This window comes from Anarhichas minor, unplaced genomic scaffold, assembly GCF_050575085.1.
Source record: "Anarhichas minor isolate MPS153535 unplaced genomic scaffold, ASM5057508v1 ptg000027l, whole genome shotgun sequence".
Lineage (NCBI taxonomy): Eukaryota > Metazoa > Chordata > Actinopteri > Perciformes > Anarhichadidae > Anarhichas > Anarhichas minor.
This window is the reverse complement of record NW_027466473.1, coordinates 23943396-23967500: the sequence shown is the minus strand read 5'-3', so window position 1 is coordinate 23967500 and position 24105 is coordinate 23943396. Positions and strand designations below refer to the sequence as shown.

Genomic DNA, 24105 nt, shown 5'->3' with positions numbered 1-24105 from the left:
GCCGCCCACATGTCCTCCACGCTGATGTGCAGGTCGGCTCGGTGGAAGCTGCTGTGTTTGGCTTTGGAGTCGTGAGACTTCAGATCCTCCCTGAGAAACTGAGGGAGCGGTTGGACAAGTTATTATTTATTATGTGTAAAAAGCAGGACAATAACGATCTTTAGTTTCCGTCTCACCCCGTCCGTCTCCGTCGTGTCCACCGAGCCGTCGGCGTCGTCGTCCATCAGCTTGTGGATGCTGCAGATCGCCTCGAAACTCAGCAGAGAGTTCTCATCCTCACAGAGCTGCTGGTCTATCGCACACAGATCTGCAACACAGCAAATACCAGCAGAAAGAATATGATTATTATTACCATCATTACTATTCAATGCATCCAGAAACAGGGGAAAGGTACGGAGCGTGCAACGGGACATTCTGAGGACAGAAAACGTATGATTGTGAAGATAGATTATCATTGTTTTATCATTATAAACATAAAGAAATGAGTCAATTTAACACGATCATTGTGTGGATCATAGCAAACATGTCAATAAATTCATGGATCAAAGAACAGATTTTTGTTAAATTATTAATTGGGGGATAACAATTACGATAAAATATGAATTCTGTGCATGAAAAATAATATTTTTCTGGACTCAAAATGTTCGACTGCATGCTAAGAATTTAAGATAATAACTCGGTGAAAAATCAAACCTGCAAACAAAAAGAAACGACGACAAACAACAAGAAGACGAGTTAACGTCTTCTTTGTGTGAAAGAACGGAGACGAATCACAAGACGTCTCAGACTTTATATAAATACTCTGAATTCATAATCTGACTTCAGTAAAAGTATTACAAAGTCACAGTCGAGTTTATCATTTATCAACATTATTATTATTATTATTATTAATTTATCTTATTTACTTCTCCTTCTTGCACAAATACCTGCACATATATATATATATACACACTTAGTACACTTTACATATATTCAACAAAAACATTTAAAACCTGCATTATATTCAAATCACAACGTCTGTTTCATGTCGTGTGTGAACGTATTTTTGTAAAATATTTTTTGACACCTTATCTCCTTATTTTTTATAATTGATTGATTAACTGATTCAAATAAACTAGAAATGCTGCATTAATATATCAAATAATATCTGAATCAATCATAATAAAAATATATATTATATATTATACAGATAATAGCTGGAGATGTTTAATTCATTTGCATGTATTTTGACCTTTAGAGCCACCGTAGAATAAAAGCTCCTTTTCAAGTGTTCTGTCTTTATATTCACACACAGGAGGAACTCTCGTTAGCCTCGGCTAGTAGCTAGATGCTAACAGCTGGATGCTAACAGCTGGATGCTAACAGTTGGATGCTAGCATCCTCCATCATCCATCACATCTCTTGATCTCCCGCTGTCGTCATGACAACAGAGCCCACCTAAACAGACTGGAGTGAGAAGTTCATTCATGACTCCGTTTGGTCATTTCAGCCTCAAACATGTGAGTCTGCATGACCGCTCAGCTGAGAGAGAGAGGGAGGGAGTGTGTGTGAGTGTAGGTGTGTGTGAGTGAGTGTGTGTGTGTGAGAGTGTGTGTGTGTGTGAGAGTGTGTGTGTGAGAGTGTGTGTCTGTGTGTGTGTGAGAGTGTGTGTGTGTGTGTGTGTCTGTAGGTGTGTGTGTGAGAGTGTGTGTGAGTGTAGGTATGTGTAGGAGTGTGTGTGAGTGTGTGAGTGTGAGTGTGTGTGCGTGTGTGAGATTGTGTGTGTGTAGGAGTGTGTGTGAGTGTGTGTGTGTGTGTGAGATTGTGTGTGTGTAGGAGTGTGTGTGAGTGTGTGTGTGTGTGTGTGTGAGATTGTGTGTGTGTAGGAGTGTGTGTGAGTGTGTGTGTGTGTGTGAGATTGTGTGTGTGTAGGAGTGTGTGTGAGTGTGAGTGTGTGTGCGTGTGTGAGATTGTGTGTGTGTAGGAGTGTGTGTGAGTGTGAGTGTGTGTGCGTGTGTGAGATTGTGTGTGTGTAGGAGTGTGTGTGAGTGTGTGTGTGTGTGTGTAGGAGTGTGTGTGAGTGTGTGTGAGTGTAGGGGTGTGTGAGTGTGTGTGTGAGTGTAGGAGTGTGTGTGAGTGTGTGTGTGAGTGTAGGAGTGTGTGTGAGTGTGTGTGTGAGTGTAGGAGTGTGTGTGAGTGTGTGTGTGAGTGTAGGAGTGTGTGTGAGTGTGTGTGTGAGTGTAGGAGTGTGTGTGAGTGTGTGAAGGTGAAGAGGGTTTTCGTTGATACTCTGACGTTAGTCTCAGGTAAATAAAAACTGTTGTAAACTTTACTGAGTTCTTCTTCATGTTGAGTCCAAATAATGTTTCACTCTCACGTCTAGTGAAACACCAGCAGGCTGAACAAAACACAGTAGAGTACAGTAAAGTAGAGTACAGTAAAGTAAAGTAGAGTACAGTAAAGTATAAAGCCGTAGAGTACAGTAAAGTAAAGTACAGTAAAGTATAAAGCAGTAGAGAACAGTAAAGTACAGTAAAGTAAAGTAAAGTATAAAGCCGTAGAGTATAGTAAAGTACAGTAAAGTATAAAGCAGTAGAGTACAGTACAGTACAGTAGAGTACAGTAAAGTATAAAGCCGTAGAGTACAGTAAAGTACAGTAAAGTACAGGATAGTATAAAGCCGTAAAGTACAGTAAAGTATAAAGCCATAGAGTACAGTAAAGTACAGTACAGTAAAGTATAAAGCAGTAGAGTACAGTAAAGTATAAAGCCGTAGAGTACAGTAAAGTACAGTAAAGTCGAGTACAGTAAAGTATAAAGCCGTAAAGTACAGTAAATGCGAGTACAGTAAAGTATAAAGCCATAGAGTACAGTAAAGTACAGTACAGTAAAGTATAAAGCAGTAGAGTACAGTAAAGTACAGTACAGTAAAGTAGAGTACAGTAAAGTATAACGCCGTAGAGTACAGTAAAGTATAAAGCAGTAGAGTACAGTAAAGTAGAGTACAGTAAAGTATAAAGCAGTAGAGTACAGTAAAGTAGAGTACAGTAAAGTATAATGCCGTAGAGTACAGTAAAGTATAAAGCAGTAGAGTACAGTAAAGTAGAGTACAGTAAAGTATAAAGCAGTAGAGTACAGTAAAGTACAGTACAGTAAAGTAAAATAGAGTACAGTAAAGTATAGTAAAGTAAAGGTTCACTGTGGAGTTTTAGATCCAAAATGGTTGCAGACAGTGGCTCTGGATGTCTGCAGGCTCGTTCTTGTTCGATGTGTATGGAACGTTGTGTGGAGAACGTTGTGTGCTCATGTGGAACGTTGTGAGGAGAACGTTGTGTGCTCATGTGCAGACGACGTTCTCCACGTTCACGAGTAAACTTACAGACTTACAGACGGACTCTTTGTGACCAAATGTCTTGTGTTTGAGATGAAATATGATTTGGAGATAAAACCTTATTTAGTTTTAAAGTAGTGATTTTAAGGTGGTATCAGTTCTGCATCTGGTGACCTTTGACCTCCTCATGTTTAGTTTCTTAGCATCGATGGAGCTGCAGATGATCCAGACTGGTGTATAAAAATCAGCTGTTCACACTGCAGATAACAGTGGCAGTGTGTGTGTGTGTGTGTGTGTGTGTGTGTGTGTGTGTGTGTGTGTGTTGCCTCTATCTGCTGCTCTCTAGGTAAATATTAGGACAGCTCAGAGATCAGACAGGTTTACATGCTGCAGCTCCAACAGTCAAGAGCCGAGTTTGTAAAACAAAGTGGGAGAGTTGAAGAGGGGATGTGGGGGGGGGGGGGGGGACAGGTGGTGCATGCAGGTGTTCAGGAAGTCAGTTACTGTCGTCCAATGATTTCTCAGAGGAGTAACTCAGTCAAATCTGAACGCATGACACATTCAAGTGATGTCATCATATCTCTCATGATAGACATCAGTGAAGCTGCTTAGAAATCACAGAAAAAAGGCTTCTAAAAACTGCAGAACTTGCATGAGAATTATCACGTTTTAAAGTATTATTCACTATCAAAGTAATCCAGTTACAGTTGTTCGTACATCAGAGGGTGCAGAGCCAACAGGAGCTGCTAATAGCTGATTCACAACACGTTTAATGGCTTCACACCAACAACACCATCAACACCATCAACATCCAGTCTGACGTAGCAGTTGGTGAAATCTGACAAGCGATCACAAATGAAGAGCTATAGCATGAAGGTATCGCCACTAATACCTTGATCCCAGGAGAAAAAAGACAGCGTAAGTGACAGCCACAGCACCACAGAAGAAGAAGACAGGGAGGTACAGAGTGACAGGTGAGGAGGCAGCGTCAGCTAAAGGTCTGAGTTTAGTCTGAGGATTAAGATCAGCAGCTGTGAGGTTAAAAATACTGATATAATAGAATTAAAACAGGAGGAAGGTCACACGCTGAACACTATATATATATATGTATATATATATATATATATATATATATATATATGTATATATATATATATATATATATATATATATATATATATATATATATATATATATATATATATATACACACTTAGTCCCACTATATACAGCAGTGATCTTGGGGATGGAGGCGGGTTATCAAGGTCCTGAATCAATCACGAGCCGAGCACAGCTCATTAGCGTGAGCCACCTAGCTGCTACGTTAGCACCACTGTAGCTGATTGGCCAAACTAACTGGTGACAGGCTGGTGACCGCTTCACTCCACGTCGCTCTGGAAAAGGACAAGCTAACAAGCTAACTAGCCAACAAGCTAACTAGTCAACCGTCTGTCTGCGTCTGCTCTCTATTAACTGAATCTATATTTTTATTTACAGTTAATTAATATTCTCCAAAGACACAAAAAATAAACATCAGTCAAAGATCAGACAGTGGAACATCAGTTATCATAAAGTACTATAAGTATGTATATATTGTATCTGTTAAATGTATATATTTGACTACAATGAGCTCTTTAGCTTTGACTAAAGATAAACTTCCATCTGCTCAGTGACACATGGAGATCCACTGTTTCTGCGTCTGTCTTGGATATTTATTTAAATCATAAAATGTTTCTTTCTGAGACAAAAGCAGGAAAATGAGCCGTAAAGTGACGTAACGACGACTCTCTTCCTGTTGGCTCTCTGGGCTTCGTCAGAGACGAGAGTCTATTTCTGTCTCCTCCAGGAAGCTGTGGTGAGCTGCTAGCAGCTAGCTCCTACGCTATCTCTGCACACACACACACACACACACACACACACACACACACACACACACACACACACACGGCTTTAATTAAACACTATTAAACATGAGGACAGTTCAAACTGGAGAAGGAAGGTTTCAGTTGACAGGAGGCGAGAGTACAAAGTACAGGATGTAGCGTCTCTAAGATCCTGTACTGCAGTAAAAGTACTAGTACCACACTGTCAAAGTACTCCACATCAAGTACAAGTCCTGCAGTCAAAACATTACTAAAGTAAAAGTATATAAATGTAGTTAAAGTAAAAGTATTGATTGCTCAGTAAAATGTTTTACTCTTATATCTGATATTTATGCTGTAGTACAAAGTACAACATGTACCTCTGAGACGTAGTACAGTATAAAGTACAATATTTAGTGAAGGACAATTAGAGAGTAGCAGAACGTGAAAATACTATAATAAGTTAAGTACAAGTACAAGTACGTAGTATTTGAGTGAACGTAATTAGTCTCATTCTCCTTCAGGTTGAATTGTTTACGATGTAAAAACTTGTTCTTCTCAAGAACTAATGTGTGAACTACTCAAAGAAAAATGAAAGAGACAATACTTCACTTCTATTATCATATTATCATAACCAGACTAGTTCTGTGGTTTCAGCCATCAGGAGTCCAACTTATTTAAATTATCACTAATAAAATGATGCAGAATTATCTGTTAGCTCCTGTTTGAAATGTATTCGATCACTTTGATACTGAAGAAAACTTCTCAAGCAAGTTCTGCAGCGTTTTACTGTGATTTTTATGTGGATTTATGGACGTTTATGGAAACAACAAAGACACACACACACACAGAAACACACACATACACACACACGCGCAAACACACACACACACACACGCAGGAAGCTAGTTTCCTACCTGAGGCTGCGTTGCTGTTGGGTGGGTGATGATGATGATGATGATGATGATGATGGGGGTCCAGGTGGGCGTGGTCACTTCTGCCCAGTGAACTGTGAGACCCGACACACACACTCAGCACACACACCAGCCGCACACACACACCCTCCATGTCTGCAGAGAGAAGGTGTTCAAACTTTAAACATTTCAAAATAAAAGCAGTTTGATGTTATTTTGTCATCGTTTTCCATCTCTTTGAAGTTGTTTTCCGTCTCTTTGTGGTTGTTTTGAGTATCTATGGTAGTTTTGTGTCTCTATGGTAGTTTTGAGTCTCTTTAAAGTAGTCGTGTCTGTGTCTCTCTCGTCTCTCTGAGAGATTAGAGGATGTTACACAAGTTTATCATCATCACGGATAACATCGATGGAACCAAATAACTTCCAGAATATTCAGAATCTTCTTAAACATTTAAATAATCGCTGGATTTATATCAACAAAATGTTTTACTTTGAAAACCATCTGTCAGAGTGGAAGTGCTTTATGTATGTAATTATTTAAGTTCATAAATGAAGTTACATTTCTAAATCATTATTGACAGTAATGATTATATTACAGTATTAAACTCGAGGAGACAGTTTGTGTGTTCTGGTTCTTTGAGACAATATTTACTGAAACAACACGAGGAGGCGTTCACTGTCTTCTGTTTATCTAAGCTACCCGGAACAACAACATCAACTCAGAAATATTAAACTGTAAATGAATTCATAAAATCCACATTAACATCACCTCAACCAGCACGCGCCCAAAATCACTCAAACATCACTCCTCGAGGGATTTTATTATTTCCATTTTAACTTCAGTGTTTCATTAAATCTGCATCTGAAGACGACTTCTTCTTCTTCTTCTTCTTCTTCTTCTTATTCTTCTTCTTCGTCTTCTGTTTTAGGTCTTTTATAAATAAATGAAGTGAACCTCCCAGAGGTCAGAGGTCACACAGCTGTTCAGTTTCACATCGAAACAAACACGTTTTACTCCCGAAAAGCTGCAGAAGAAGAAGAAGAAGAAGAAGAAGACATTTGAAGAAGCCGCTCTCACCTCTGCAGCAGCTGCTCCTCTAGTCCATCGATGGACCTCTGACTGATCAGGAGGTCTTGATGATGAAGATGATGAAACACTTCGATCCTCAGTTCTTCAGCGCGAGACTCACAACTTCAACAAACTGCTGCTGAGAGAAAAGAAACACGAGGAGTTCCGCCTATGGTGCGTTCACGGACCCGATAAAAGCTCCGAATTCAGAGAGAGAGAGGAAGGAAAAAAATAATCTGTATATTTTTATTGTGGAGCAGAAATAATGTGTTAAATTAATAGAATCTATAACTATCTGATAATAAATACAAACAATGTTTTCTGATTCCAGCTTCTCAGATGTTTCTTTTATTTGTCATAAAGAATAAAAGAAGCAACGAGTTGATCAATGTGACATTTTAAAGACAAAATGATTAATCAATAAAATAATCTGAACATAAGGAATATAATAATTATTAGTTGCAGCTTTATTTGATCTCCTTTACTGACCTTTTTAATTTAATTCTTCCTTTTATTTAAACTGATACACGTTTCTCTAAAGCAGGATATTATGTTAATGAGCACATTATAATAATTAGGATTCTTCTCATTAACTGTCAGTTAAAACAATAAGTATTGATCCCAAAATAAGGGCGGAGAGGTGGAATCATATTATTATATCGTATTCTATAGTGTAACGTGTTGTATCATATCTCATCCTATAGTTTATAATGTATCGTAATATCGTATTGTGTATCATAAAGTGTCGTATGGTGTCTCATGTATCGTAACGTATTGTGTTGTATTATGTACCGTGTATCGGGTCGTATTGTTACTTTGTATCGTATCTAATAACACATCGTGTCGTATAGTTTATCATCTCGTCTCCATGGATGAAGTACTACACAACTAATACACCCAGTAGTACACAAAGTATCTCAAATTGTCTCCACATTGATGAGCTACAACATTAAAATATTATTACATGTATTCATTAGTGATAAATAGTAGAATATTCTATAATAATAAAACGCTGTGAAAACGGGTATAATGAGTAGTTTTACTTTTGATACTTTGAGTAAATTTAGCTGATAATACTTCTGTACTTCTACTTAGGTAATATTTTTTAATTGAGGACTTTTACTTTGAATGTTTTTTAAACCGTGATATTTCTACTTTTACTTCAGTAAAGGATCAGAATACTTCTGTGTACAAACAGTAACGGACCAACACAACCAACGGGTTTCTACTTCTTTACTTTCTATTTTCATATATTTCTTCATTTCACATTTAAAACACCAACTAGACTAAACAAGGTTATGCAACAATAACATAGAAGATAATAAAGTATGCAAATGAGGAATGTTATGTTCTCATACACATCTATCTATCTATCTATCTATCTATCTATCTATCTATATATATATATATATATATATATATATATATATATATATATTTATATCATTCTAGAAAACATTTTACTGTGAAAATTGTCACATAATTCTTTCCAAATTAATGTTAGACAAATAAAAACGTATATAAACAAAAAACAAATCATTATACAAACTTATTTTAAAATGATGAGAGACCTCATACTTTATCACATAAATTAATTACAGAAATAAAGTTGTGCATATATATAAAAACACATTAGTCATGATAAGTTTCAGACTCAGGTCGTCTCTCCTGAATCTCCCATTATCTTTCTTCGATTGTCTATTTTCCGACAGCACTGGAAGGCAGCATACGTGCGTCGCAGCGGTGTGATGGCGCCACCCTGCGGCCAGAGAGAAGAAGTGCAGGTAAAGCTTCAGTTAAGATTCCCTTCAGATGTTTCAGTGAGCGAACATCCTCACAGCTGATCTGAGATCAGAGCTGAGAGTCTGAAGCTGAAGTGATGACGTGATAAACAAAATAAAAACTTTTAAATGACTATAATTAAACAGTGTAAGAGTCTATAAATGGCAGATTTCAGACTCCAAATACTCAAACCTACAAACACAAACTAATGTATGAAGTGACGGTTAACATTTGTTGTTGGAAAGTCAAAAGACTACAAAGGGACACAAAATGACCACAAAGAGAGTCAAAACAAACAGACAGAAGCTCACACCTCAAAGGGACACATAATGACAACAAAGGGACAGAAAACAAGCACAAAGGGACACAAAATGATCGCAAAGGGACAGAAAACAAGCACAAAGGGACACACAACGACCACAAAAGGACACATAACGAGCACAAAGGGACACAAAATGACTACAAAGGGACACAAAATGATCGCAAAGGGACACAAAATGATCGCAAAGGGACACAAAATGATCGCAAAGGGACACATAACAAGCACAAAGGGACACAAAATGACCACAAAGGGACACAAAATGATCGCAAAGGGACACACAACGAGCACAAAGGGACACACAACGAGCACAAAGGGACACAAAATGAGCTCAAAGAAAACATTTTGTCCACTTATTCTCATTCAAAAGTTTCCACTGATTTCACAAAATGTCGCGCTGTTCCTTTAAGAACTTCAAGTTTCTGTCAACAGATCTGTCAATCAATCTGATAATGGGCGGGTCTTCATGTTGACATGCTGATCTCTAATTGGTTCTTTAAATTACAGTAGAAACATGAAACACAAGAATTCTTTTTTAGAGTTTCTCAACTCTGGACTGAACAAACAGAAAAGCCCAGTGTTACTTCCACACACACAAAACACACACAGACACACACTATCACACACACACTCACACACTCACACACTCACAGTCAACTTCCTCAAACTTGCTCCACCACTTCCTCTCTCTCTCCTCTCAGACTTCCTCCTCTTCATTAGCTCCGCCCGCCCGCCTCGCACTGAGATAGAGATCCGCTGTCCCTCTTGCACACACACACACACAAACACACACACACACACACACACACAGACACACACACGCTCACATACAAACAAACACACTGACACACACACACACACACACACACACACAAACACACACACCCTAACGCGGAGCGGGACGGAGCGGAGCTGTGAACCCGGAGAGGAGGACTGATGACCGGTGAGTCTTTTTCATCCGCCCGGTGCTCCGGGATCTACCGACACCGATCAGCTGGGAGTGTGTGTGTGTGTGTGTGTGTGTGTGTCTGTGTGTGTTTCCTCTCTCTGTCCAAACTTCTAGCACGTTATTGATCTCGGCTTTAATTCCCGTAAGCAGATCGATTCCCCAGCGGATCAATAACCTTGTTTGTTTGTTTGATTGTTTGTTGAAGCTGCTGCAGGAAACTAGAGATGAAGTGCGACCACTCCCAGTGTGTGTGTGTGTGTGTGTGTGTGTGTGTGTGTGTGTCACTTCTTCTTTGCACTTTAACATAAATTGAATGTAAAGTATTTCTAACTAATATAACATCACAGAAATACTGTGGAATGTATTAGAAGAGAGTAGTGGACGAAGTCAATAGTATCTGTAATACAACATGAACATTATGAGCATATATATGTACGTATATGTATATATATATATATATATAAATATATAAAACAATACTGTATAGTACTCTAAGAATATCATAGGAGTACTAACATATGAGCTTTTCACTCCAGTTGTATCATAATATAAATATATAAATACTACAGTGGAGAGTATGAGGATAAATATTATCTATAGTCATACCAGAGGAAGTACTAACCTACTAACCTATACTCATAACTATGGAAGTATTATAGTAACATTATGAGCAATGTGTGTGAGTAAATATGAGAATATCACAGAAACAGAAAGTAAGACTGAAGATAGTAATATTATAGTGATTATGTCAAATGAATATTAGAATATCACAGAAATACAGTTTAATAGAAGAGAGAAGAGGATATAAAGTGAAATAGTTTCAACAGTAATACTACATAGATACATCTGAATAACTACCACAATACTGTAGTATTACTACAAGAATATCATAGGATTACTAAACGATACATGAACCTTTAACTCCAGGTATTTCACAGGGAAAATGTTTAATGTCTAAATAACTACAACACAATACGATTACTAAGAATACAACAGGAATACTCACTTATATACACTAGTAATTATGAATCATAAAATATCACAGGCCAAATAAATATTAGAATATCAATAGAATTTAATTAAAGAGAGTTGAAGGCATAACGTGGAAAATATCTGTATTATTAAAGGTACTACATCTGATTATATAACAATACTGTAGTATTACTATACATACTCAGTACTATATAAATATATGAATATCATATAATGTGTTTATTATAGACAAGAAGTTGAGATAATATCTAAAATAGGAATATTATTGGCATCTAAATAACTAAAAAATAACAGTATTTCTTTAACGTATAGAAATACTTTAACAATATTATAGGAAATACTACAGAAATATAACAGCGGACAGTATTTGTATGAAGTGAAATAGTATCTATAGTAGTACTATAATACTATTGTAGCCACAGCATTTAAGTAAATGCAACAATACTGTAGTATTACTGCAAGAATATCATAGTAATACTAACTTCACTCTAGGAATACTACAGCAAACTTACAGGCAAGATGTGTGTACTGGTACTGTCATACCTGCAGTATTTTTGTAAATCGGCAAAGACGGATACAAAATCAATAAAACGATAAAATGAAATAAAATAAATAATTTATTACTAATATTGTATTAATTAATAAGAAGAAACTTTGAAATAAATCCCTAAATGTCATTAAAAAAATCTTTCATTTCTAAATCCTCGTAAAGTCTGAGAAACTACAATAATAATAATAATAAAGAAATATTATAGGAATATATAAATACTATGATAGTACTACAGGTATACTGTATTAAAGGAAAGTATTGAACCTTTCAAATATTTCTCCAGTAAAAATGTTTTTTACTTTTTAGATTCCAGTCTTATTTGCATCAGCTGCCTGATAATGAAACAACAGTAAGGTCCATTTAGTAGCTGCTCTGGAGCTTTCAGTCACGTCACATGATCTTCATGTGCGTTTGCTGCTTCAGTTGTGACTGAAAACGCACATTTTAAGGATTTTCGTTTACATTTTGGCTTAAAAATTGAGATTTAAAATTCATCACTGACGTTGAAAACAGAAGTTGAGAAAATGATCTCAACACGAGGTCCATTTAGTAGCTGTTCTGGAGCTTTCGGTCACGTCACATGATCTCTTGAAGCTCACGAATGCCTTTGTGTTTTTGGACGTTTAGGAGTTTGAATAAATTCAGTGATTCATTTAAAAATGAATGAAATAAAAATGAATAATGAACATTTTGGTGTAACAGATGTGATAATAATCATGAAGCAACAGAGGGTCAAACAATACGTTTGGGATTAAAACTATAATATAATGAGCGCTGAAAGGATCAGAGAGACAAACCAATGAATAACAATCACGGGAATATTATAGGAAAGAACAAAAAATAACCAAGATGGTCTAATCGGCATGACATCACAGCAGTCGCACGCGCTCAGATATGAAACAGGAAGTCAGAGAGTGGGATATGTCAGAGATCAAGTTAGTGCTGATGTGGTGAATCATTCAGCTTTAAATATAAAAGTATGACTCATTATATATCAAGTGTTTTAGTTTTAGTCCTGGTTTGGTCCCATATTCTGGTTTTCTATTCCTATATTACTACACGTGGTGTTTCAGTCCTAGTGGGTCTGATATTGTCTTGTGCTTTAGTCCTGGTTGGGTCCAGTAGTCTTTGGTATGTTAGCCCTAACTTGTCCCAATATTCTGTGGCCTTGTAGACCTGGTTTGGTTTGGTATTCTTTGGTTTGGTGGTTGTTGTCCAGTATTATCTGCTGTTTTCTTCCTGATTTGGTCCACTGTTGTCTGGTACGTTAGTCCAGGCCCAATATTCTGTCGTGTTTAAACCCTGGTTTGGTTTGATATTCCCAGATATTTTAGTCCAGGTTTGGTCCAATATTCTTTGGCGTTTTTGTCTTAGTTTGTTCTGATATTCTCTGGTGATTAAGTCCTAGTTTGGTCCATTATTGGTTGGTGTTTTAGTCCTAGACCTGGTCTAACATTCTTGGTTGTTTTGGCCCTGATTTGATCCAGTTTAAGACCAGAACTATGTTTTTGGTGTCCTCAGTGAATTACATACCAGGATCTCTGTGGCTCTGGTATTAACGTCTTGAGTGTTTCGGTATAAACTAAGCAGTCAGACTGTCTCAGTAAACACATTTCCTTCACACAGGCTTCTGCTGGATGAACACAGCGTCGGACGAACCCTTCCTGTTTCGGTTTCAACACAGACCAGTTCCTCTTTGGCCTGTTAGGGGGGTTAGGAAACGCTGCATGCTTAAGGTAAATGTGGAGGACTTTAACTCTGTCAGACTCAGTCAGCTGACTTTGTAAGTAATAACAAATGTAAATGTAAATTTGGGAACATGGCTCCTTTACTGAAAAGAAGAAACTCAAACAAACATGATCAGTAATATTATAACCGAACTGTCTGCAGACCCACTTCCTGCTTCAACATTGACCCTCTGCTCTTACTGTCATCGAGTAGTTAGTCTTCCTGTGACATGAGGGGGTAGTTGTTACTCTCAGTTTGACTTTCAATCAACGTGGTTTAGATAATCTCAATAAACTGTTGGGTTTGTTTCCAACCTTTGTGATCGTCTGATCAGCTTGTGTGTCTGACCTGTGACCCCTTACAACACTGTAATGTTTGGTATGTAACACTAGCCTTGCTAACATGCTAATGCGCTAACATGAACTGAAGAGTTGAACAACCGTGTGGTGTTAAAGCTCTGGTTTGGTCCAGTATTCTCTGTTGTATATTTCTGGTTGGGTCCAATGTTCTCCACTATTTTATGCCCGGTTTGGTCCAGTAGTCTCTGCCGTCTTTGTCCTGATTTCATCCAATATTCCTTGGTGTTTTAGCAAGTCTTTTTCCATTAATATCCACTGTACTAGCCCCAGATTGATCCAATATATTCCAGTGTGATTAGCCTGTTTGGTCCAATATTCTCTACCTTCTTACTCCTGGTTTGATCCAAAATTCCTCGTTGTTTTATCCTCGGTTTGGTCCAGTAGTCTCTGCTGCCCTAGTCCTGGTTTGACCCCGTATTCTCTGGTCTGTGTAGCACAATATTTCTTGGTGTTTTGGGTAGTTTGATCCAATAATCTCCAATGTTCAAGCCCTAGATGTGTCCAATATTATCCAGTGTATTAGTCCCAGTTTGATCCAGTAGTGTCCAGTGTATTAGTCCTGGTTTGATCCAGTAGTGTCCAGTGTATTAGTCCTGGTTTGATCCAGTAGTGTCCAGTGTATTAGTCCTGGTTTGATCTGATATTTTCTGGTATTTTTCTTGGTTTGGTCCAGTATTCTCTGGCTGTTTTGTCTCTGTTTGTTCCCATATTCTGGTTTTCTATTCCTGGTTTGGGACAATATTGTTTGGTGTATTAGTGCTGGTTTTGGTCCAATACATTTTAGTGTTTTATTCCTGGTCTGGTGCGATATTTTCTAGACATTTTCATTTTTGGTTTCGCCCTGGTTTGGTCTGAAATCCTCCCAGTTTGTACTTCTGTGTTCACATGAACATATGTGTTGTTTATTAAAACGAGGGGAAAGCCAGTAATAAATCCAGTTTATTTCTTCAGATTTCGTCCACCACCTGGTTGAAGTTGTGCAGATGTTGCAGATGTACATGACCTCTTTCTGTCCTTAAAAATACCACAAGCCACCGTCTGCGGTTAGTCATTTAGCAGAGCAGGTGTTTCTTCTCTCAGATGGAGTTTTTCAGATTATTGAAAGATAGAAAAAGTCCACACAGATGTGAAAATATTCTGTAAACCTCAAAACTCCAATTTTAGAGATTTACCCATCAGCACTTCAGCTGCGAGATGACTCGGTTCCTCTGTGGGTCAGGAGACTCTTCCTAAACCAGCATTATAAAATAAAAATACAGAAAAAGAACACAGCTGACCAGACGAAACCAAAGCTGTTGGTTAGTTCCTGAAACACTGAGACAACCGGCTTCAATGGCACTGATTACATTTCAGCCTATCTCCCTGAAGAAGACATCAAACTTAACGTTACTCACCAGAAATCCTCAAATCGTGGCCAAAGCTTTTATTTCCTTCATCTTTAGAGAGAAAATGTTACTTTTAGATGCCGACGTTTACGTTTAGTTTCCCTGTGTTATATGTTTATTTGTCGTCTCTATAAATAAGAACAGAGCCATGTCACACTCACCTCTTTCTCAACAACACAGCTCTTTTTTTTTTAGGTTAATCAACTTCCCAGTATGAACACTGAAATAGCCTTTAAATCATTAGGTCCTAAAAGTTGTAAAGTGCACTATTAGCTGAATACAGAGTTATTTTCTTTACTCCGTTCATGTGAACGAGAACGAGGCCGGACCCACAGTTAGTGTTTGTGGATTTAGCCGTCGCCATCTTGGTTTTTTTGCAACCAGTGAACAGGAAGTGACCATATCTGGACTGAGGAGGAGTGATGTAGAGGCGTATTACACGGACACACTGCACGGCGGCAGCGTCACAGGCATTCACAAGACAATCGTGAGGCAAACAGATGAAATACGGCTTGAACCATAGACTGTATGTAAGAAATGGACGTAGTCGTTGTGAGTTTGAGAACTGCGGTTTTAAAAGCCTAGAGTTCTGCATTTTGACTGTGGCCATCTTGGAATTTCAGCCAGTGAACGTAAGTGAATATATATGGACTGAGGAGGAGTGACGTAGAGACGCTGTATACGTCTCTGGTAGAGACCTGTCAATCACTGTGTAGCCCCGCCCTAAAGCATCCCCTGCTTTATGGTCTGTTTGACTCTAAATGGACCATAATGTACTAAATGAACATCATGCTGTATTGAAGAAGACTTGAAACTAGAGATTGAGACCATAAACTCATGTTTACAATGTTTACTGAGGTAATAAATCAAGAGAGAAGTAGAGTCATTTTCTCATAGACTTCTATACAACCAGAGGAGTCGCCCCCTGGTGGACACTAGAGAGGATGCAGCTTTAACACATGAAGCATTGACTTCACTTTACGTGACGTTAGTGCACGTGAGCACTCATACAGCGGTTTCAATGTCGAGCCCTCAGGTAGACACTGTTAGCTCTGTCAGCACTGTTGCCGTTGTTTGCGCTGTTAGCACCGTTAGCTGCTAGCCGCAGGCACAGCCTTCGCCATGTTGAGAGCCGTGTGGAGGCAATCGATATGTTCTGAACTGTATTGAGAACATTTAACTGTCATCTAACTCTATAAATCTGTCTGTGTGTCCTTCACGTATGTCTAGAAACGCTCATCTGATCTGCTTCACACTTGTTGGGTGTTTTGCTTTGAGTGTTCTCTCGAATTTGGTGCAATTTAGACTAAATATTAACTTTGGATGCTGGATATTCTAAAGTTACAATCAAACTCGGCCGTGAGCCGAACAATAGGGCCGCTATGAACGAGCTGCTAAAATAAAACACGTGTTAGCTTCAGATTCACACTGAAGTTTCTCTCTCTCACACACAGAGAAGGTTTCTTTTACACAATGAACGGTCGTCAGATTACAGGTTACTGATCTCGATCCTTCTTCCTCTTTTGTCTCAACGTGTTTTATTCTTTCTTCCTCTCACAGTTTGACTCTGTCAGCACACTGACCTCAGATCTGTTTTCAGACTGAAAATAACACTTTCAGATGCTGTTTGGTGCAGTTTCTACTTATCTTTTAATGTTAATGTGTTTGTTTGTTTGTAGTTATTGTACATATCTGACATTAAAAAGTAGAATAGAATTATAATTTTGACCACAAAGACACAGAAATGACTTGCTGGGAGCATGAAGTCCTTTATGAAAACGGTTCCGTCTTTGTCTTTGTGGAGAGGAATGGAGGGTTTTCCCATAGACTTCAATGCAGTCACAGTTTGATCACAGCAAACGTTAGAGGAACTGCAGCCAAACAGAGACGCAACTATTTAAAGTGACATCCAAGTTGTCTAGTAAGTTATTGAGTAACATTAAACGTCTTAAACTTTATAGCTTTTGAAGGAATCAGTGAATATAATTAATGAAACTCATCAAGTCTCTACGTTGATGCAGCTTCTTTACTGAAGTTGCTGCATTATTTCAACATGAAACCACAATGAGATTTTTCTACTGAAAGCTTCCCTTTTCCCCAAAACTACATGTGAGTTACAAAAGGACATCGTTACAACACTTGAAACGTTTCTTCCAGGTGAATATTATCTGTTAACAATGTTTTAGAGGCAGTTTCTTGATTTTTCTGTAATTATTTTAAGCCTCATACATCTCTTTCAGTCAGTTTATTCTGACCGTCCTACTCACTCGAGCACCAAATGTGGATTAATCCGCCGCTGAAAATAGTCCCGAACAAATTCACTCCTAAAAACTACAGTGAGCAGCTGTTTTAGGAGATTACTGAAGAAACTATATATTTGTGTTTTTAAAGATGAAAGGAACCAAAGGTGCTGGAGCTGAGAGCCAAAGACAGAGTTGTACTTTAAGTGAAGGATCTGAATATTTCCTCCGAGGTCACAGTCCTCCTCACGCCGTCACGTCTCAACGATATGAAGGAGAGCAGAGTCAGCGGGAGAAAGTGAGATCACAGGTTGAAGCTTCCAGCAGGAGTGAGATCAGCCGACCTCCGCCCAGAGAGAGAGAGGGGAGGGTGGGGTCGGCCTCCCCAGAGTCTGGGTTGAGCCACTTTCTCTATCCAGACATCTGGAGAGAGACGCGACAGAGTCACTATGTTACTGTTCACAACTCAGAGTTATGTTCATCGGATCACTTTCTCACCGTTCTTTGTCCTTTATTATACGTTCCCTCTGTAGCAGCACAAAGACACAGACAACTCAAACTAAGACTGTGAAACAGACTTTTACTGACACAGATCCAACACACTGGCATCAAAACGCTTTTTCTTCTTCTTCGCTGGTTTTCAAAGATGTTGCACTCAGACTGACAGGAACATAACTTCTGGGTCAACATTACTTTGGTTAATCAGATTTTTGAGGCTCAGACGTGACATAATCTGCGGGGCTTGGACATGACATCAGGGAGCAATTTGGGTAATTCGGACACAATCTTGGTGATTCTGGCACGATCTCAAGGACTCAAGCATGACTTGGTGACTCGAACATAGACCGGGTGTCTTGGTCTTGACCTGCATGACTTGGATATGATCTAGTGACTCGTCCGTGATCTTTTTGGCTCAGACAATCTGGAGGACTCAGAAATGACCTTTTCTGACTTGGACACAACTCTCGGTGACTAATTTTGGTGACTCGGACATGACTTGTGTGACTTATACAGGACTTGGACGACTTAGACATAAAATGGATGACTCAGAAATTATGTTGGGGACTTGGACATGGCCCTGGTGATTTGGACATAATCTTAGTGACTTGGACATGGCTCAGGTGACTCGGACAAGGCGTTAGTGACATGAACATGATCTGGATGACTCAGAGATGACCTTGTGTGACTCGGACTTGACCCAAGTGACTCCAGCTCAATGACTGGGACATCACCTCAGAGGTTCGAACATGAGTTGATACCCAGAACACGACCCTGGTTACTCGGACAGGATATGGACGACTTGGACATAATCTGGATGACTCAGAGAGGAACTTGTTAACTTGGACTTGACCCTGATGACTCTAGCTTAATGACTTGGTAACTGGAACATCATCAGAGAGTGGAGCATGAGTTGGTGCCCTGAACGTGACCTCGGTGTTGTGAAGTGGAGCTTCTACTGACGACCAAGACACGTCTGGGTTTGAACGGAACACGTTTACTGTCTGAAACTGCAGTATAACAACTGTTACAGTGAACAGAGCGCGATCTTGCACCCGACATGTAGGTTTTTTCTTATCATCATCATTGTTAGCATCAATAAGACACGTACCATGCTACTTCTCGCTCCTCAAAGTAAAAGCACTTCCTGTTTCATGCTCTTCACAATAAAAGTACACATGCAATCAAACAATTTACACTCGGTGACTTGGACTTGAACGTCCACGACTCTGGACTCGAGGTTCACTGACCCGACAGCTACACCACAAAAGACGTTTTGTCCTCCTGGAGGAGAAACAAATAATAGAAATCTAAACATTCGTCTTTCTGTCACGTCAATGTAAATACAGTTTTGACTGACTGACTGTGTGTGTGTGTGTGTGTGTGTGTGAGCAGATTAACATCTCTGTTTTGTTTGGAGACCGTTTCCTTCTGCAGCGATCATTTCCATAAACACAAATACTGACCTCCCCCCCCCCGCAGTCAGACGATGGGACGTCCCGTGTCTCTGAACAAACTGTGTTGACTGAAGGAAACTGAAGTGTCTCTGACAGCCGGAGCAACGAGTGAACCAATCAGAATCACTGAAGGTAAACTCAGACAGGTAACAATACACATGTACCTCTGAGATGTAGTACAGTATAAAGTACAATGTACCTCTGAGATGTAGTACAGTATAAAGTACAACATGTACCTCTGAGATGTAGTACAGTATAAAGTACATGTACCTCTGAGATGTAGTACAGTAAAAAATACAATATGTACCTCTGAGATGTAGTACAGTATAAAGTACTATATGTGAGATGTAGTACAGTAAAAAATACAATATGTACCTCTGAGATGTAGTACAGTAAAAATACAATATGTACCTCTGAGATGTAGTACTGTAAAAATACAATATGTACCTCTGAGATGTAGTACTGTAAAAATACAATATGTACCTCTGAGATGTAGTACAGTAAAAAATACAATATGTACCTCTGAAGTGTAGTACAGTAAAAATACAATATGTACCTCTGAGGTGTAGTACAGTAAAAATACAATATGTACCTCTGAGGTGTAGTACAGTAAAAATACAATATGTACCTCTGAGATGTAGTACTGTAAAAATACAATATGTACCTCTGAGATGTAGTACAGTAAAAAATACAATATGTACCTCTGAAGTGTAGTACAGTAAAAATACAATATGTACCTCTGAGGTGTAGTACAGTAAAAATACAATATGTACCTCTGAGATGTAGTACTGTAAAAATACAATATGTACCTCTGAGATGTAGTACAGTAAAAAATACAATATGTACCTCTGAGGTGTAGTACAGTAAAAATACAATATGTACCTCTGAGGTGTAGTACAGTAAAATACAATATGTACCTCTGAGATGTAGTACAGTAAAAATACAATATGTACCTCTGAGGTGTAGTACAGTAAAAATACAATATGTACCTCTGAGATGTAGTACTGTAAAAATACAATATGTACCTCTGAGATGTAGTACAGTAAAAAATACAATATGTACCTCTGAGATGTAGTACAGTAAAAATACAATATGTACCTCTGAGATGTAGTACTGTAAAAATACAATATGTACCTCTGAGATGTAGTACTGTAAAAATACAATATGTACCTCTGAGGTGTAGTACTGTAAAAATACTATATGTACCTCTGAGATGTAGTACAGTATAAAGTACTATATGTACCTCTGAGATGTAGTACTGTAAAAATACAATATGTACCTCTGAGATGTAGTACAGTATAAAGTACAACATGTACCTCTGAGATGTAGTACAGTATAAAGTACAACATGTACCTCTGAGATGTAGTACAATATATACTTTCAGTAAAGTAGAAGTATAAATTCACATAAAAACTAGAAGAATGCCAAATAATAAAATGTTGTCTTGTTGTGTTGCAGGTTGCTGAAGGGTCAGAGGTCAGAGGTCGTCATGCAGAGTATAAAGTGTGTGGTCGTGGGTGACGGTGCTGTGGGGAAGACCTGCCTCCTCATCTCATACACAACCGGAGCGTTTCCCAAAGAGTACATCCCCACTGTGTTCGACAACTACAGCAGCCAGGTGTGTGTGTGTGTGAGAGAGTGTGTGTCCGTCTTTAACTAACGATTATCTTCATTATCAAATAATCTAAACTTGATTTTCTTCATTAATCGTTTGGTCTAAAATACCAGAAAATAGGGAAAAATCTTCTAAATGATCCCATATTTTAAAGCCGAAGTTGACGTCTTCAAAAATCTTGTTTTGTCTGAAAAAAAAAAAAGATGTGTGTGTGTACCTGTGTGTATGTGCGGTGCGTTCAGGTGACGGTGGACAACAGGACCATCAGTCTGAACCTGTGGGACACGGCGGGTCAGGAGGAGTACGACCGGCTGAGGACGCTGTCGTACCCGCAGACCAACGTCTTCATCATCTGCTACTCCATCTCAAGCCCCGCCTCCTACGAGAACGTCAAACACAAGTGGCATCCTGAGGTCAGAGGTCACAAGTCTACCCGGCAACAGAGCAGAAATTTATTGGAGTTTTAATGTCTCTTTTACAGCTTGAGAGACATTTTTGTCTTATGTATGAATTGATAAAAACGAGAGCGCTGTAATTTCCTACTTTTAAGTTAATACATTTCAGGGTCTTGAAGGCATCACAAAATGTTATGAGAATTGTGTTCATCAGCACATTTTCTCCTTCATTAGTCTGTTCTTTATATTTATTCAAGTTATAAATGTTATCACATGACACAAGCAATGCAAATAGTTTTTGTATTGAAAAATATATGAAATCTTTAAAAAAAACGATGTAATGTAATTTACTTTGTGGTCTTATAACTATTTATGTCATGTGACGTCACAATGAGTCACCATAACTCTGTAAACATATTCAAAAACATCTACGAACACTGATTAATTAACACCTTGTTAAAAAACTAAATGTAAAAACAATAATTCTCTGCTGGGAGACAGGCTAGCTGTTTCCCCTCGTTTCCAGTCTTTAAGCTAAGCTAAGCTAAGCTAAGCTAACCAGCTGTTATTATAAAGTATCAAATCTAATGTCTTGTGTGTCTCAACAGGTCAGGATTTAGTTTCTTCATTGGCATCAAAAAATAAAACTTACTTCTGTTTTTCTGTGCGTAAGGTGCATAAGGCAGCATGCTGTTCTATTCTAAGTATTAGAGAGCAGCTCCAGTGTTTGTTAACGTCGTATTCGCACTAAACACTTTAGAGAAACTCTGTAGAAAATGAAAATAAAAATATGAGGGTTTTTAATTTAATGATGAAAAAATAAACCGGTTATTTTCCCTTTTTGACACCTGCAGAACCAAAATAAAAAAACTATTTCTGATACATTTTCTTTGTGTTTTCCAGACTGAATGAAATAATTGAACCAGCTCCCCCTTTAAGTTAAGGACGAAGTAGTTTCTAGTTTCCGTAATATTTACTGGACTCCGTTTCGTCTGCAGGTGTCTCACCACTGCCCCAGCGTCCCCATCCTCCTGGTCGGCACAAAGAGCGACCTCCGGAACGACGGCGAGACCCAGAGGAAGCTGAAGGAGCAGAACCAGATGCCCGTCAGCCACCAGCAGGGCGCCGCGCTCGCCCGCCAGATCCACGCCGTGCGCTACCTGGAGTGTTCGGCCCTGAACCAGGACGGCATCAAGGACGTGTTCGCCGAGGCCGTGAGGGCCTTCCTCAACCCGACGCCCGCCGTGCAGAAGAAGCACTGCGTGCTGCTGTAGGGCGGAGCCAACAAAACGACCACGCCCACAAAACGACGGGTTAACGTGGCAACGCCGCCTGAGAGACTGTTGGGATGAATCGATGCTAAAAATGTGTCTTTTTAATGTTTGGTTAGAATTTTATCTTTGGTTGTTTTGGGCTCAGTGTTCGAAGTACGGGGAAATGTACGGGTCTAAGTTTGAGGTTTTGTTTTGGGGGGAGGGGGAGCGGGGGGCATTAATTTAAAGCATTTCTGATGCTGTAATGAACTATAATAATTAAAATCTAAATGAAACTCCAATGTGTCGGTTTAAATGTTGATGACTTCTCATATTATTTGGTGTCTTGTGGTAAAGTTTAAGGTAAATTAAAGTTACTGTGAAGAACTTTAAACTGCTCCTGAACCAGCTCAGTGTAGTCCTGATCCTCTATATGAACCAGTCTCAGTGTAGTCCTGATCCTCTATCAGACCTCCATCAGTACAGAGACCATCAGAGAGAAGATGGTCTGTTTCTATAGAGTTATTCTTGATGCTAGTCATCGGAGCCACTGGGTCGGATTCTGGTGAAACCAGATGAACTCATGCAGGTTCACCAGAACCTCCTTCAGCTCAGCTCAGACTCCAGCAGAGACCGGTCCACCGTGGACAGACCCAGATCCTCCAGCAGAGACCGGCCCACCGTGGACAGACCCAGATCCTCCAGCAGAGACCGGCCCACCGTGGACAGACCCAGAATGACGGTTCATGGTGACATTAAACTTCCTGTTTGAATCCTACAAAGCGTTACAGGGAGCGTAGTTACAAAAATGAATCCCCCAAATATACATGAGAAATAGTCAGCGTGACAAAATAATATATATCATGAACTTTCTGTCTGATTTCTGGGGTGGTGTATTGATTTAACAGCTGAACTATCTGATGACTCGTCATCGCGGTGAGGAGGGCGGGTCAGACAGGAAGCAGCTCAGGTGGCGTCATGAACTGATGTAAATAGAAATGAGGAAGTTAAATAAACGGTTGTTCACTCTGAGACGCTACTGCAGTGTTTACATGCACATTAATGATTTTAATATAATCTTCTTTATTGAAACCTTTTCTGTCTCTTAGTGTGAAAGGTTTCATGTCTTCAGATTGAGAGATTCAAATCCTCATGAAACCTTTTTAAAATGCACCAAAAGTATCAAAATACACTAAAAGTACAAAAAGTACTCCTCATGCAGAAAGATATATTTCATATTATTGTATGATATTTATTGATGCATTAATGTGTTCATCCCTTTAACGGTGGAGCTCATTTTAATTACTTTATATACTGCTGGTTGGTTCAGTCTATAATATAATTCATAATATATATATTTTTGGACCATAGTTTCTAACTGATATTCAGAGTCATGGACAGATTTAAATAAATGTATTACTAGAAATATC

The 24105-nt window shown here is 38.8% G+C and overlaps 2 protein-coding genes across 6 annotated transcripts in view; one reads left to right on the top strand and one right to left on the bottom strand.

The window, feature by feature from the left end:
- Positions 1 to 7320, bottom strand: part of stim1b (stromal interaction molecule 1b) — a 21744-nt gene extending 14424 nt beyond the window's left edge. For all 4 annotated transcript variants that reach the window (XR_012956307.1, XM_076102092.1, XM_076102094.1 and 1 more), the window contains exons 1-4: positions 7162 to 7320; positions 6090 to 6242; positions 177 to 307; positions 1 to 98 (exon numbers count right to left, since the gene is read on the bottom strand). The exon at positions 1 to 98 is cut by the window's left edge and continues 17 nt beyond it. Coding sequence is in view for 3 of the 4 variants with exons in the window: in XM_076102092.1 (XP_075958207.1) it covers positions 1 to 98; positions 177 to 307; positions 6090 to 6240 (380 nt within the window). In the remaining variant the exon portion in view is untranslated. The remainder of the gene's footprint in view (positions 99 to 176; positions 308 to 6089; positions 6243 to 7161) is intronic.
- Positions 7321 to 9993: 2673 nt separating this feature from the next.
- On the top strand, positions 9994 to 22995 carry rhogb (ras homolog family member Gb). Of its 2 annotated transcripts, none has more exons than XM_076101233.1 (6): positions 9994 to 10196; positions 13372 to 13481; positions 19438 to 19544; positions 20871 to 21030; positions 21231 to 21440; positions 22421 to 22995. In XM_076101233.1, the coding sequence occupies exons 4-6, from the start codon at positions 20902 to 20904 to the stop codon at positions 22694 to 22696; spliced, it is 615 nt and encodes a 204-aa protein (XP_075957348.1). In that variant the 5' UTR covers positions 9994 to 10196; positions 13372 to 13481; positions 19438 to 19544; positions 20871 to 20901; the 3' UTR covers positions 22697 to 22995. The 2 variants fall into 2 exon arrangements, with proteins under 2 accessions (XP_075957348.1, XP_075957349.1); XM_076101234.1 differs by having other exon boundaries at positions 10000 to 10196; positions 21270 to 21440.
- Positions 22996 to 24105: the final 1110 nt, after the last annotated feature.